This window comes from Archocentrus centrarchus, chromosome 19 (assembly GCF_007364275.1).
Source record: "Archocentrus centrarchus isolate MPI-CPG fArcCen1 chromosome 19, fArcCen1, whole genome shotgun sequence".
NCBI classification, from domain to species: Eukaryota; Metazoa; Chordata; class Actinopteri; order Cichliformes; family Cichlidae; genus Archocentrus; species Archocentrus centrarchus.
Window position 1 is genome coordinate 9,059,140 of NC_044364.1, and position 17,023 is coordinate 9,076,162.

Sequence of the window (17,023 nt, forward strand, 5' to 3'; positions counted from 1 at the left end):
GAATCATTAGGGAGCTCCCTGCTTATCAATAGTGATGGGCATTCCTCTTCTTTTGGCGCAGCATGCATCTTCCTGATCCTGGTTCTACTAAAGGTCTCTTCCTGTTAAAGAGGAGTTCTTCCTCCCCACCGTCGCCAAGTGTTTGCTCATAGGGGATCATCTGCTGGGGTGCTGTCGCTAATATTGTGGGGCCCTTCGCATGCAGTATCAACTACCTTGAGACGACTGTTGTCTCGAACTAGCGCTAGACTTGTATAAGTAAACTAAATTGTAACTGAACTGAGTTTTTCACGATTTCCCGACATGCCAATGACACAGCCATTGGTCTTTAGAATATTAGAAAACGTCAGCTGATAATGAAAATGACTGATTAGGCCTCTTGTGTCTTTTTGTGTGACTAATGGAACTAGAACAATTTCTAACAATTGGGGTTTTTTTGTTTTTGTTTTTTGCTTAATTTAATTTAATTTTTTACAGCCTAGTACCACTGATTTTAAGGCACTAGTACTCTGGTAAGTGGTAGTGGCTTTTTTTTTTTTTTTTTTTTTTTTTAAGAGTCGATCGTGTTAAAAAAAAATCACCCCGGTATTCAGCTATATATTGTGTAAATAATATGACAGAGTAATATATTACCATTGCTACCGGATTGGCTGCGATCCGTTTCCGTGCTGTCCGCAAACGGGGACGGAGCATCATCACATGCTGCTGTACCTGCTCTCCTCCAACATGGACCAGTGTTTGGCCCTGACGTCAGCCGTTACCGCCCTGCCTGCAGTATCGGTGCCCACAGATGATGATGATGGAGACGGGAGAAGCGGCCTCGCCGTGAATCTCACACGGAGGCGGAATTAAGACGCACGAAGTGGACAAGTATCTATCTATTTTGTTAAACTTTCGTATGGGGAAACAGAAACGTCCGCTTCATACGTCTGGCGCAAGAAGAGATGCCCCACAGCAGCCAAACGCGAGGCAGCGGCGGGCTGTGTCGCTCCGATCGGGGGTTCCTCAGTTTGGCGGAGCTCCTGTGGAGGCGATTTAGGGAAGACGTCCACTGGGCTCACATCTCCAACCCGCCAGTTTTCAACATCGCCGTGGATTCGATGGCTGGAGTAGCAGAAATACCTTTAAAAGGGTGGAGCTGCGGTTTGTTTAATAAATGATGAGGAATTCCGCTCGTCACTCTCAGCCTAATTGCGAGGGGTTAATTTGATGTTTATGCGTGCCAGACATTGATACCCAACCCCAGCGCCTTGTTTTTTTTTCCTTTTTCTTGATTATTTGTTTGCATCCTAACAATGACACAGGTGATGTTATGTCACCGGACCGACCATTTGAAATGACGATGGCTGCTGGCTGGTGCGGGACTACCCCAGGCATTCATGTAAAGCACCCTGATAGCGACTCTCCGCGGAGGCAGTTTATGCAATCCGACGCAGTGTTGCAAGTGGGCCGATGATTTGATGCTACTGTTCTGTCTCCATATGATATGATCCCCAGAACTGCCGGGCCTTTATGTTTCAGTGAAATATGCTCAGGCCTCCTGTAAAGCACTACAGAGCGAGGGAGCTGTCAGTGCGCACGGGCGAGGTGTTTCTCTGAAAAGGGGGTGCCCTCACTGGAATTAAGTCGTGAAAGCGGGGAGGGGTGGGGGGAAAAAGCAATCATGTCTAAAGTTGTAAGTAACAAGGAGAAGAAATCCTTCAGCAAAAAGCTGTTCCGGAGGAGCTCGGTGCGCTCCGTGGGGAGTTTTATGAGCAGAGTTCTCCGGACTCTCTCGACTCTGTCTCATTTTGGCACCGACGAACAGGCCGTCGAGGATGAGAAGGACGAGGCAACTTTGCTCCCCAACACCACAGGGGGATCAGTCCCGTCTGACGACAGCGACTGCGGGGGTTTCCCCTTCGGGGACAAGGTGCCGGGTGTCGCCGGACTCAAGAACCACGGCAACACCTGCTTCATGAACGCTATCTTACAGTGCCTGAGCAACACGGAGCTCTTCGCTGAGTACCTGGCTTTGGAGCAGTTCAAAGGTGAAGAGACGACCGGGAACAACGACAAAGCCAAGTCCAACGGGGTGCTGGTGCAGAAGAAGGGGGGCAGCCAGCAGCAGCAGCCGGAGACAGGGGAGGTAACCGAGCAGCTGTCCGGACTGGTTCGGGCTCTGTGGACCTTCGAGTACACACCTCAGCACAGCAGAGACTTTAAGGTAGGTCCTGGACCCCCATATAAGACCCTTGTCCTATATGAGTTCGCAGAAGTTTGACAAACAAATAAAAAACAAACGAGCAAAATGTGTCCAGAAAAAAATAGTTTAATGTTGGACTGGTTTTTTATTTTGTAATATTTTGAAGTTTTATTGCTGTTGCCCACCACGAGCCTCAATTTAAGCATTCATTTATTTATTCTGAATATAAATGAGATGATGGATAATCTGCTGCACCTTGTAGGCCAAGTTTTTGCCTCCTACAGTAAATGAACTTGTGAAGCAAACTGTTTTTTGAGTTATTGGCTGCAAATAAATGTATTTTTTGTGTTCTCTAAACTGTAAATCAGCGCCTTCCTTCAAATGGCTAGAAAATAAATGAGCGTGAGCTTATTAAATATCATGAAGATGATGAATTTTATATTTTAGATATGGCACTTTTAGTTTCTGCCTTTGACCAGGGAGTAATTGTCACACAAGGGCCAGCAATACATGCACTTTACAAAAAGCCTTTGTTTCCTAATGAACCGTGCAAAGTCAGTGTTTATAGACTAACACTTCTTTCTTTAAAATTCTGCTCAACTGAATCCTGAGCTGAGCTGATTTCAAGCTCCCTGACTGGATCAGCCTTGTCTGGTTTTTCATCATCACCTCTTAAATCTTCATCCCAACATTGAAAAGTTTGTCACGATCACAAAGGTTTGCTCTTGCGCAACAAGGACGCCTTTTCTCTCTCTTGTGATGTGTTCTTGAAAAGTTCAATACAAAATGGAGAGAGAAAAAACAGAACTGGGCCGTACAGCACATTCTTTGTTCTTGACAATGTTACTATTTCTGTCCATTTTTTTTTTCTGCCTTAGTTGCCAGCCAGACTGCAAACAGTCCAGCTGGATATAGATTATTTTCATCAGTCAGGGGGATTGAATTGAATTGAACTGGACAGAGAAACGTGAGTAACGGCACTTGAAAAAGAGCTAATCTTAGTATCAAATTTGTAGTAAACACCTTTTTTTCTAAAGCTAATGTAAATAATTAGGACTAGTAACACCTCCAACTGGTGCTTTTAAAAGTGTAATTTCATATATATTTTGGAGAACACACATACACACACACACACACACACACACACACAACAGATGATTAAGTTCTCTTCAAATGTCTAAAAAATACTGCTACAACCTTAAACGCTAATTGGACTTCAGCAAAGCAGGCTTTGTTGTGTTAGTGTACATTAAAGATGGACATTTGCTGATTTTCCATGTCTTTTCTCAGACCATAATCTGAGCCTAAACTGAAAGCACTTGAAGATCATTAGGGAGACCTCTGTAATAATAACACGGGGGAATTATCTTGTAGTCCATTTTCTCTCAGAAGCTGTTGGTTTGAGGATTTTGTTGTAGTACACCATCAAAGCTGTCAAAGATTTTGCACAATTTGTGCATATGTCTAAGAGAAGCTATTTTATTTGTCCAACAAGTTTGGAAATTCCTTTATTATAGCAACTAAAATGAAGTGAAACGTAACGAAAATATAAGAAAATAGCTTAAAAAATGTAGGATGGTAAATAGCTCAATAAAATAAACTAAAAAGTAAAATAACATTTTTATAAGGTAAAAATATCAAAATAAATACAATTACATAAATTAAGCATAAATAGAAATATTAAGTTATACTATAAATATATAAGACAATAAAATATCTCAAATTCAACAACAACAACAACAACAAAATTAAAGTGGCTGACGAAATGTAGTTAAAAGCATCTCGGTAAATATCAGATGACAATAAAGTGGCTCAGTGTAACACTGTAAAGTGTAGTGGACAATCCAATAGAGTCACTCTACACAACGTGTCAAGTGTTGTGACAATGCCTAAAAAAAGACATTTAAAATGAGGAAAAAACTATTCTTAATCACGCTGACACAGAGTGAAAGGAAGGGCACACCCTGGATTGGTCACCAGTCCATCACAGAATGACAGAGAAGCACCATTTAGCCAGTTTGAAACCAACAATTAACCTGATGCACGGCTTTGATGGAAAGCTATGCAGACACATGCAACATGCAAACTCCAAACTGAGGGGCCACAGCCAACCGAGAGGTTTAAACTAGGAACCTTTTTAATATGTCACCACTGTGCTGCCAGCCCACCCATGTCTTGTTCATAGAGCCTGACCGATATAATTTTTTTTAAGGCTGATACCGATACCGATATTTGGTGATTTAAAAAGCCAATATAGCGGCTGATATTTTTTTTCTTTCAGCCAATATAGCGGCTGATATATTTTTTTCTTTAAGAGACACAAAACATAAGCAGATTTCCTTAACATTTGTCAGGGTCTTTACTAAACAAATATAATAGTGGCTTCATGGTATAGTGGTTTACACATTTGCCTAATAAGCAAAAGATTCCTGTTTTAATTCCAGAAGACACAAATCCATTTGGGTTTTTGTTGGGAAGGGCATCCAGTGTAATACAAACAAATTTTTTTTCTGCCCAGCTCTGCTCGGATCAGCTGGTTGTTAAGCTTCCCAACAGGGAAGTTGCAGATTGCCCTCTAGTGGACAAATTATGCAACATGAACACTCCTGAACATTATTTCTCCTGTCTCTTCTTTTCTTTTTAAATTTTCATTTACCTGGGATTATAAATGCCAATAAAGACATACTGGAAAATCCCTAATGGGCTCTACTTGTTGAAACAGATCCAACCAATGGTGGTAGTCTGTCATGCTGTGCTTCTGTTTGTATTTGAATATTTAATGCTTACGTTCAGGATTTATTTATTTATTTTTTTAAATCTGTTTTGTCAACCAAAAAGAAAAAATGGGAGAGTGAGTTAGGCCATTGCCTTATAGCACTCATGCACAAAAGGCAATGCGATTACAGAAACAAGGAAGAAATAATCATCCATCTTCAAAATACATGGCAAGCATAGTTATATGTTCTCTGGTGGTTTCATTGTGGTTTTTATGCCTTATTTACTTTACACTAATTTGTCTCATTTAACCCTTTCGAGCTCAACCTGCCATTTCTGCCAAACAGAAAGCTTGCATTGCAAACGGGAGTTATGAGGTATGAAATGTAAGGGCACTTATTTTGCAGGAAAAGACCAACAACTCATGGTAATGAGCTGCATTATGAAAACGATATCTCAGCTTCTAATGTGGTCTCTCAGCTGGGAGTGCAGGACTAAACTGGTGGATTACTTATTTAAATGGCTGAATGTCAGTATCATACCATTTTGATACAGATTTGGCCTATCAGCAAACAACACGACATTAATCAATGGCAGTGGCAGATTTTAATTATTTTTTTTTGGTCAGTTTTGTCAAATCAGTTTGGGTCTGGCTATATTATCAAGAGTGTTATGAAAAATGAAAGCCTTTAAAGCAGTTTAGCTATTGTTTTATATTACATAATGAACAAAAAGGGGAATAACAACAAAACAAAGCATCAACAATCCGCACAGTTAGTACCAGCTTAGAATTTCATATTTTGTGCATCCCTAGCTCTGACCTCCAGGAATAATAATCCCATTTTATGGACAGTGTCTAGTCTGTTGTTAGCCAAAAATACACACAGCATAACAGTTCATAGCTTACTATTTTTGTCAAGGTGCTCTGTTTCAAAGACACTCAGATATTTAAAAATGAATCACTGATGTCATCTCAGATCTCTTTACTTAAAGACAACCTTGGTGGTTAAGCCACAGAAGGAAGGCTGGCTTTTTTTTTTTTTTTTGGACACTTTTGTACAAAATGCTGAGGCTGCCTTTCTAACTGCTCTAAAATAAGGACGACTGTCCCATAGGAGAAGCTGAGCAGGCACACAGTACCCAGTCCCCTCATATCTTTGACCTTGTGTAACATTTGATAGCCCGTGCATGGAGGTGACTTTACGGCTGCCAGCCTGGGTGGCTTTGTGGAGTACACACTGTTTTAATCTCCGGCAGCTAATTGTTTAAGGTTAAGCTTCAGCCTGTGTCCTTGCTTCGCCATGCCATAGCTTTCCTGACCTTTAGGACTGTATTGATCATTGCCCTGGTCAAATGTACTGAATATTTCATGATTAAGCAATGCTGGAAACAGAAGCAGTGCTCACAGTGAAATCCAAAGCCATGTCTGTTTTGTGTGCAATCCTCTGAAATCCATCCAGTTTCTTGATTTCACTGTTTTTCTCTGCAGAATGTGGTGTCAAAGAGTGCCCTTCAATTCAGGGGAAATTCCCAGCACGATGCCCAAGAATTCCTCCTCTGGTTGCTCGATAGAGTGCACGAAGACCTCAACCAAATCATCCCCCTTGACAGCAGACCCCCCAGGAAGGTAAACACCCATTTAGATCACAGTTAGGGGTTAGTGTTCTAAAGTAATCTGATATAGAACAGCATATTCAACAATTGCTGAACATTTTAATTGCTTCTTCTGTGAATGCTGCTGTTGTTTTACACGCATTTGTTGTTGAATAATTCTTCATTGTGTGTTTTTTTTTCCCAGCCTCCAGTAGAAGAAGAACCTGTCCCTGAAGGATCTCCACTACCAGCACCTGGCTCTTTTGTACAGGAGCTGTTTCAGGCACAATACAGGTGACATTTCATTTTGATTAAATACAGTAGTGGTGTGTAAACACAAAGAGGGTGAAAAGAGATGAGTGGAGAAGAAACAGTGCATCATGGAAAGCCCCCAGAAGTCTAGGCCTTCCAGCGCAACAAATGTATTTATTTTTTTTGTAAAATCTATTTCTGTAATATGATCTTGCATAGCATTTTGTAATCTGGTCATTCTGTGCAAATGCTGCTACTTACTACCATTTTGGAGTGTCAGTTTAACACATTGCCAGAAGTATTCACTCGTCTGCCTTCACACACATATGAAGATGAGTGAAGCTATAACAGCTTCAACTCTTCTGGGAAGGCTTTCCACAAGGTTTAGGGGTGTTTATGGGAATTTTTGATCATTCCTCCACAAGTGCATTTGTGAGGTCAGACACTGATCATGTTGGAATGGGAAGGGGCCATCCCCAAACTGTTCCAACAAAGTTGGGAGCATGAAATGCTCCAAAATTTCTTGGTATGCTAAAGCATTAAGAGTTCCTTTCACTGGAACTAAGGGGCTGAGCCTAAAGCCTAGTGGACATAGACCACAGACAACAACACAACAAAGGACTAAACAACACTGAGACCTTAAATAGGTAATTAGGGAAAAGAGAGACAGCTGGGGAGAACGAGGCACAGGTGAACAAAATGACACTAATGACACGAAGGAAACAAACCTGAACACAAAGCACACAGGACAAGGACCTGCCAAAATAAAACAGGAAGTGAACATGATAAAACGGAGACCTAAACGCAACACTCAGGAAAACAACAGGAAGTGAAACTAAACACAAAACTTGGGACAAGGAACCAAGACACAAGGAGACAGACACACTGAGTTAAACAGAATGAACAGCCCAGGATCATGACATTTCCATGAAGCTCCCTACAAACTGTTCTTGAGCTAATCTGAAGGCCACATGGAGTTTAGAGGTCTGGAGCGATTGACTCTGCAGAAAGTTCGCTCACTATGTACCTCAGCATCCGCTGACCCAGCTCTGTGATTTTATGTGGCCTACCACTTCATGGTTGAGTTGCTGTCGTTCCCAATCTCTTCCACTTTGTTATAATACCACTAACAGTTGACTGTGACTGTGGAATATGTAGTAGCAGGAAATTTCACAACTGGACTTGTTGCACAGGTGGCATCCTATCACGGTACCACGCTGGAATTCACTGAGCTCCTGAGAGCGACCCATTCTTTCACAGATGTTTGGAGAAGCAGTCTGTATGCCTAGGTGCTTGGTTTTTACACCTGTGACTGTGGAAGTGACGAGAACACTGGCATTCAATGATTTGGATGAGTGAGTGAATACTTTTGGCAATATAGTGTAGTTATTGATTCTGGACATTTTTGATGGTATTGTATGTGTAGACTATTATTAACATTATCAGTTGTTTTGTCAGTTATCGTTTGTTGGCCCTGGTCAACATATTCTTCAAGTTTATAAGGACTAGTGAGACTAGTGGGAAATGAAATGAATCATGTAATGTCAGTGTAATAACAAATACAGCTACCAAGACCTCTAAAACTAATTAAGTAACAAGGACAATTGCAAAATACACAAACAACACGGAGAGCCACACAAAAGGAAGGTTTTGTACTTGATTGTTAGTTGGCTGGGAGCATGTACTTCCTGATGTAACCCCAATAAAATTAACTTTTTGTACCGAGTGAAAAACAAAACAATCTAACGAGTAATTAGAAGGACTTGCAGGTCCTGATAGGAAGAAATTGCATCATGTTTCCAGTTTTTATGGATAGTTGACCAATCTGCCTGCTGGCGGTAGCTTCACATGACAACATAAAAGTGGTGGCAGTTGTAACTGAAGTAAATGTGCTTGCTCTCTAAACAAAATTTAAGCTGCATTAATTAATTCTACTCATTTCTCTGTTTAGATCTTCCCTGACTTGCCCTCACTGCCAGAAACAGAGTAACACCTTTGATCCTTTCCTCTGCATCTCACTGCCAATCCCGGTACCTCACACAAGGTAAGGTGACTCTGCGTCTAGTTTACGAGTAAGACAATAGCCATTAGACAAATAAAAAGTCCCTGTATCCAAAACTGTAATGAGACAAGATCCAGTCTGAACTCTTAAAAAAAAAAAGATTGTCAAAGCCAGCACAGACAAACACTATGAAAGATGTGACAGGAGAAAGCTAAAATTAGAAGATGCTGTCTATCTTTGGAACAGTGGTCCAGTCACGGTTATGAAACAGCCAATTAAATTCAGCCGTTCTGTTGTGCAGGCCCTTGTATGTGACAGTGGTGTATCAAGGAAAGTGCTCCCACTGTATGAGAGTCGGGGTGGCGGTGCCTCTCTCTGGCACCGTGTCCAGGTTGAGACAAGCTGTGGCCCAAGAGACCAAAATACCTGCCCAACAGGTGACGTCCGCATTTAAAACTTTCCTTTTTAGGCCATGACGATAGCGTGCGCTACTGCAACGAATCTGCATCACAAATCGTTTTGTTTTTTATTCCCTATCATTGCTTAGATTGTTCTCACCGAAATGTACTACGATGGCTTTCATCGCTCTTTCTGCGATGATGACGACGACCTCGAGATCATTCAGGAGAGCGACTCCATCTTTGCCTTTGAGACACCTGAGCTGTTCAGACCAGATCAGATCCGCTCCAAGCGAGGCGGTACAGCATCCTGCTTACTCCCTTGAAATTAGTTTAGCTCTTTGTCTTGGTACAGTGGGTTGAGTTGGGATTGCATTAGAAGTGGACTAATATTGGGAAAATGTTTTGTTTTGTTTGTTTGTTATTTTTCCAACGTTTACTTTTGTGCATTCATTTTAGGGAGCCCACATGCAAATCTCAATCAGAACAACTTGAAGTACGGGACAGATAATAACAGGATGTCCCCACAAATACAAGAGCCTACAACACCACCTCAGAGTCCCAATAAGAACAGTGGGCAGGCTGAGAAGATTGTCCTGCTGGTGTGCAACAGAGCCTGTGCTGGACAGCAAGGACGCAGGTGCTTTAATAGACAAAGCTGTGTAAGAACTGCATTTATTAAGCCATAAATGTGTTAAAACTTGCTGTTTATGCACTTTCTTGCAGGTTTGGTAATCCATTTATTCTATATTTGGAGCGTACAGTGACCTGGGATATACTACAGAAAGAGATTTTGGAGAAAATGAGGCATCTTTTGCGCCCTGGAGTCTTTGTACAGGTGCATATTAAGATGCAAACACACAAACCTTCACATTTTAATAACCTTTTAATTCTTTTAAGTTTTATCATGTGTTACCCTTGATGGCCTGTAGGTGGGGCCCTTCACTTTGCGTGTGGTAGGAGTGGTTGGAATCACGTATCTCTTGCCTCAGGAGGAGCAGCCGCTCTGCCATCCCTCTGTGGAGAGGTAATGCCACATATCAAATCCCCACTAGGGGGCAGTATTACCTCACCTGAAATGTCACTGAATGAATCCTGCTGTGTGTTCAGTCCAGTTGAATGTGATTGAAGAGCCTCAGTGTGTCTTCCTTGGTATTGATGTCAAAATAAATCCTGAGATGTCTGATAGCTTGTCTGGTTCTTATAGATTTTCTTCACAGAGGGCATTGACCCCTGTGGTTGTTGCATGGATTTTTTTTTTTAATGAAAAGAAAGATGTGGAGTGACATTTGCTCCACTTTGTGTTACATGAATAAACAAACAGCAAACTCCTTCAAACTAAACTTTAAAACATCAAAAATAAAATAATTGATTACCATCACAAGCTCTTTTTACAGACAGGAAGACTTTAAGATAAATTTAATCATATATTTACATTATATATTGTAAATCTTTATGTGCTATTATAATAATGCATGCAAAAGTCTGTTAAATGCTTAAAATTGAATGCTTAATGTGTTTCTGGTCTAACTTTGAACAGAGCATACAAGTCCTGTGGTCCTGGAGGACCCCCTCATGTCAAAATTGTTGTTGAATGGGACAAGGAGACAAAAGACTAGTACGTGAGAGACTCAGACACACACACATTTCAATAAACCATGGGCAGATATGTAAGCTGCTATGTCTCTTTAATGTAAAGATAGTACTGTGCAAAAGTCTTGAGCCACCCCTCATTTCTGTACTGTGTTTCCAAGGAGCCAAGTGGTCTTGAGCAATCTGAAAGCCTTTCAAATAATCCAGCAAAGACCTGACACAGAACCTGAGAGATGTATCTGGCCCTTCAATTAATCCATCACCTGTTCACTGAAGCCTCATCAGAAATGGTCTCACTGGAAGGGTGGCTGTGAAGAAGCCATATTTAATGGAGGGAAACAAAATGCTGAGTTATGCCAAATTACACAAGAACTGGACTGAAAATCAGTGGCAACATGTTTGATGGAGTGATGAGTCCAAACCTGGAATTTTTGGTTCAAATCATTCTCAGTATGTACAGAGGAGGTCAGGAGAGAGGTACAACAGCAACTGTCTACAGCCATCTGTAAAACATGGAAGCTTTGTCTTGGTTTTGCTGCATTTCAGCATTACTGAAGCAGTGTGGGATCATCTTGACAGAGAAAGGAACAAAAGGCAGCCAACATCCAAAGGAGAGTTTTGAATGTCCTTCAAGAAGCCTGGAAAACTATTGAAGACTACTTACAGAAATGACAAGAAAGCTGCCTAAAAGAGTTCAGGCTGTGTTGAAGCTTATTAGAATTATACAAACTCTGTTTTCTCCTTATATACTGTATTTCCATTTGTACATGTTTCAATAAATCGCTGGACCTATTTTCCATTTTCCTAGCAAAATCTAAAGAAGTGAGGGGTGAGTCAAGGCTTTTGCACAGAACTGTATAGCAACTCTTTTGAAGTTTTGTATTCCCTCTGTGACTTGTGCTGTGTTACGCCAACAGTCTGTTCAAAAGAACTGAGGATGAGTACATCCCTGATGCTGAAAGCGTGCGGCAAGTGAAGGAGCAGCATTTGCAGCCTCAGACCTGCACGCTCGCCCAGTGCTTTCAACTCTACACCAAAGAGGAACAGGTAGGCTGCAGCGACCTGCAAACAGAATTTTACTGATGCTCATTAAAAAAAGGTTACTGTGAAGAGTTTTAGTTTTTAATTTAATAGTCATTTACATTTTATGTAAGTTAAAGGACATCAAGGAGAGACATGTTCATCCATTCCAGTTAAAATGAAAAAGATCTTTGAGAGCGTAAGGCCTCTTTTCTGCTTAAAGTTTGGTTACTTTCTTGCTTTTAAAGTGTTTTCGCATTCATTTCAGCTTGCTCCTGATGATGCATGGCGCTGCCCACACTGTAAGCAGCTTCAGCAGGGCAGCATCAAACTCAGTCTGTGGACCCTTCCAGACATCCTCATACTTCACCTGAAACGCTTTAGACAGGTACAGAAGACTGCTAAAATAAAAAGATTATATCTTTTCGTACTATGTAGGTAAAAAAATAAAAATAAAATTACATTTAAAAAAAAAAGTGCCAAATGTAATGCTTCTTCAGGATGGGGATCGACGAATGAAGATGCAGAACATGGTGAAATTCCCGCTAACGGGCATGGACATGGCACCCCATATGGTAAAAAGGAGCCAGAGCAGCTGGAGTCTGCCCTCCCACTGGTCACCATGGAGACGGCCGTATGGGATGGGCCGTGATCCAGAGGACTACCTTTATGACCTGTATGCAGTGTGTAACCATCATGGGACCATGCAGGGAGGACATTACACAGGTAAGGAGGCACCATATCCAACCAGGGCCAGAAGTTCTTTTTAAAGAAAAGCTATCCATGATATTTATGATATTTTATTTCATTATGTCTTGTAGCTCACTGTAAGAACTCCATTGATGGGCAGTGGTACTGCTTTGATGATAGCGATGTTCATCCCATATCTGAAGATGAGGTCTGTAAGCAGACTGGTTACATCTTGTTTTATCAAAGACGTGCAACGATCCCATCTTGGTCTGCCAACAGTTCTGTCGGAGGTAACTTGTGATGATGTTAGTTTGTGCAGTCTCTTCCTGCGTTTCCATAGGTGCTCATAAAAATAACAAATAATATCAGATTTAAGTTTGATGACTTTTTACTTTGGGCTCATTTTCTCATTCACCTAAATGATAAATGACTAGTGCATATATAGCGCCTTTCTACTCAATTTGAGCGCTCAAAGTGCTTTATCTAACATTCACACACACACACACACTCACATTTGATGGGTGCACTACTTAGGGTTCAGTATCGTGTCCAAGTGAACTAGAAGAGCTGGGGATCAATCTACCAACCTGCTCTACCACTTTCAGTGTGGTTGCTATTTTAAGACTGCTCCTGGGAAGTTTTTTTATGAACACCTGCACTTGCACATTTGCTTTTTCACACGGGACCTTAAAGTTGTGCAGAGGGCAAACACAAAGCTCTCCTTCAAACTGATCCAAATTTCATGTGGACTGATCATTGCTGGTGATGAGTGCTGGGTCTGTGGCAACAGTTTTCATTTAAACAGTCTGTAGTTTCCCAGACTGAAGGTGGTGCATCATGCTGGGAGTATTTTTTTATTTTTTTTTATTTTTTCTCAACAGTCATGAGATTATGCACTGGGAATTTATCCCCCAGGGTGAGAGCGTGGTGTCTGAAGGAGAACACTATGGAGCATTCCACTGTGGGCTGCCACACAGCACATTAAAAACTTTTTGGTCAAACCAATATGCTCTTTGCTCACTATGCAACCCACTGGTCAGATTTGCCTTCGTCCACTTCTACAAAATGAAAATCATTTTCAAAGGATTCTGTTTTCAGACACTGACAGCTTGCATGGCTGAGATCTAAAAATAGCAGCTGTACTGAAAGCGGTGTGAAGGCGCACTCAGAGGTGCGTGAGCAGATGACCTTAAAGGTTTTTGATTTTTATGTGCCGTATCCTGGAACTTTTTGATTGTACCTCATATCTTATATACAGTGAGGGAAATAATTATTTGATCCCTTAATGAATTTGCAAATTTGCTCTCTTATGAACAGTCTCTAATTTTTATGGTAATTTCTTTGGAAGTGAGCAAACTTACAACTTCAACAAGAAATCAAATAATTATTTCCCACACTTTATTAAAATGTTCTGTAATGTTGATCTACAATCCGTTCAACCACTGTCTGTTTGGCCCTTTAGGTTCCACCAGTTCTTCTTTGTGTGAGCACTGGATTAGTCGGCTGATAGGAAGCCGTCCACCTAGCCAAGCCTCATCCGGGTCCTCCAGACGCACTTCATTGGCCTCCCTTTCCGAGTCTGCTGAGTTTGCTGGTGAACGAAGTGAAGATGATGGTGAGGAACACTCATTTTATAATACCCAGTTTCCCTTTTTTTTTTTAGGTGATGATCATGAATATTTTCTTAATGCATGTAAATTTCATCCATGCAGGCTTATCATCCCGACCAGCAGTGAGAGGCATGCAAAGGCAAACATTCTCCTCAAGATCTTCCATTGCAAGCCCACTAGCGCTGAGTGAAAATGGTACTAAACCATCCTGGTCCCACTCTGCTAAGCTCCAGCTCCGTTCCAACTCTCCCTCACGTTTCTCCCTGGAGTCCCACTCCTCTTCCCCGACACTGGAAAGGATAGGAGAGGTGGTTGATACCAAGCTATCAGTCTCCTGCTTCACTGGGTCACCTAAGCCAGATAAAGTGTCAGGGGGCAAGTCAGCCATTGCTGCTTTGGACAGTAATGCGGGCGCTAAAAGGCTGATAGAGCAGGTGCACTCTAAAGCTGTGCTCCAGGCAGACCAGAGGAGTTCCAGCCAGGCAGGGGATAACAACAATTTACTGAGTGTTGCTGAACAGGTCAGTCCTAGACATAGTGCAGCGGCAAAGGAGGTAAAACCAAGAACTGTGGCTGCAGAGAGCAGTGGTGTGAAAAGATCCTCAGCCAAGACCGGGTTAGAGAGTGAAAAGAGCCCCAAGAAGCGCCCAGCCACCTCCTCAACGTCATCTAGCTCTCTATCTCCTGCATCTCCAGCCATTGATAAGTCACCATCTCGAACACAGTCCAAAAGTGCAGCATCAGCATCAACCTCAAAAGACAAAAGTGATGGACCTGCTAAAATTAGCAAGGCTGGTTCCTCAAGAACAGCAACTCCCTCTAAAAAAGGATCATCCCAAACTGTGGAGGTATTACATCCTGACTCTGCCTCACAGAGGAAGAGTGGTTCTCCTGGATTACAAAGCTCACACCCCCAAAGGAGGACATCACCCAGAGGGGGAAGTGAGAAAAGCTCAGCCTCGGGAAGGAATAAAGCAGCAGACAGGAGCACAAGCCGTGAATCCACACGGACCACTACAGTATCAGAGAAGAAGGTTAGCCATGGAGGTCCTCCCTCGAGGTTGAGTGCTGCTAGTAGAGCGGAGGGCAGGCCAGGCAAGGCTATGGAAGACAGAGCAGCAGCCCGGAGCTCAAGTAGTAGCTCCTCTCTTACTAGTCTCCGATCCTCAAGTGTAGGTGTTTCCTCTGTAAATGCAGCTCCACCATTAAGGGGTCCTCAAAGGAGCAGCAAGTCAGAGGACAAAGGTTTGTCCTTCTTTAAAACTGCTCTGAGGCCTAAAGAGACCCGTAAATCAAGTGATAGTGGCAAAGCAGGGGTGGGAGAGGGTAAAGGAAGTCCAGAGGATAGTGGTGGGAGCGCATCTAGAGAAGGAATCCCACACGGAGCAAGCAAAAAAACATTGAATGTGGCTTCAGAGACCAATGTGAGCACAGCCAAAGACAAGGAATCCTCTAAAGCATCAGCTTCAGCCAAGAATTCATTGCTGCCCTCCACCAAGTCAAAGCTCTCCGGAGCAGAAACAACGGCTCAGTCTCCTGCCACTGCGAAAGACCCTTCAAAGAAAGAGCCCACTAAAAAGACATTGCAGTCCAGAAAGATCCCCATTAACTCCACACAAACTAGCCAGAAATCCAAGTGATGTTACTTTGAGGGTCTAAAAACAACAATCTCTCTAGTGCAGCTCTGAGGTGTTTTTTTTCTAACCATCAAACGAGACCCAAGTGTCTGTCAAACAACTTTGAAGCACCTGTAGCTTTTCAGTGGTCACTGAATACCAGCTGCCATATTGGACACCGCCTGTCCACATTGTTAAATAGTTATTTAGGAATGGATCTTAACAAAGCACTTTGTATGGATTGCATTGATTTTGAGGAGCATTATACTGTGTTGTAAATAAGCATGGACATGTGTTGAAATTATTGCCTTGTTCTGTCTGTAGCATTGTCAGGAGAAGAGCAACTTAGTGAGAGTAAAAGTCACTTTTGCACAAGGTGGAAAGCAGATGTAACAGTGGAAAGAAACTTTTCAAACACGGACTTACTCAGTCACCAAAGGAAGTTTACTGGCAATTTTTAACATGCTTGATGCAGCAAATTATTTTCAAAAATCTTTATGTACGGCTCTCCTTCACTGCTGAGAGCCATTCTGTCAACAACAAACATCAGTGCCTCAGATAATCACAGAGAAGTATTTAATCGAAATTGTATAACTGCAGGTGTTGGTAAATTTGTAATTCAATTTTAATATTTATCAAGCACTGAAAATGTAATTTCAAGTAGAACGTAAGTACGCCTGTTTAGCGTGAACTGCTGTTTACATATGCTCTTTGAAGTATTTTTTTGTCCAGCCACAATCTGACTGTCACCCGGAGGCTGAGGAGAGGTGCAGGAGTGAAGCAGGAGTGAAGCATGCGTCGTCGCTGTCTAACGTCTGGAGACTTTGGTTCGCAGTGGTTTGCGATGGTTCTTAGTGTTCCTGTTTTATTAACCCGTAATAGCCCCTCAGACCCTGTCGCCACTTCTGCCCTCCAGCTGCAGCTGCTGATGCCAAGACTTAACTCCGGTGCCCGTGTTCCCTCGTGGGAATCGAGCCTCTTCAGACTGCCAGACATCTCCAAACATTCCTCTCAGATGAACACAGGGTTAATGTTAAAAAAAAAAAAAAAAAAAAAAAAAAGCTTCCTCATACACAGCATAAACATCACACTCAAAGACAGCTCGGATGCCTTCGTTGAACGTCCCATCCTCTGTCTTCACATGCCGCATCACAGCTTGTGCGCAGAGTAGTACCCCACTGAACGCACTGATGTAGACTGAGAAAAGAGATCACTATTCTTGAAGTATGTGACAGTTGTTGCATGATGAATTGCTTATGCATGCACTTAACTATGCAAGCAGATTCTTGCAAATGCCCACACTGAGTATGTAGAAGTGCTACTCTTGTTGGATGTGTATTTATTTCTAA

At 42.1% G+C, this 17,023-nt stretch overlaps 1 protein-coding gene across 1 annotated transcript; it reads left to right on the forward strand.

The window, feature by feature from the left end:
- The first annotated feature begins 820 nt into the window (after positions 1–820).
- On the forward strand, positions 821–16,748 carry LOC115798820 (ubiquitin carboxyl-terminal hydrolase 31-like). The gene is made up of 16 exons (XM_030755793.1): positions 821–2,206; positions 6,390–6,527; positions 6,699–6,787; positions 8,697–8,789; positions 9,049–9,184; positions 9,295–9,445; positions 9,605–9,785; positions 9,872–9,983; positions 10,078–10,172; positions 10,686–10,763; positions 11,656–11,785; positions 12,027–12,146; positions 12,259–12,484; positions 12,580–12,738; positions 13,911–14,063; positions 14,161–16,748. Exons 1-16 carry the CDS (start codon positions 1,664–1,666, stop codon positions 15,696–15,698), a joined length of 3,942 nt encoding a protein of 1,313 aa, XP_030611653.1. The 5' UTR covers positions 821–1,663; the 3' UTR covers positions 15,699–16,748.
- Positions 16,749–17,023: the final 275 nt, after the last annotated feature.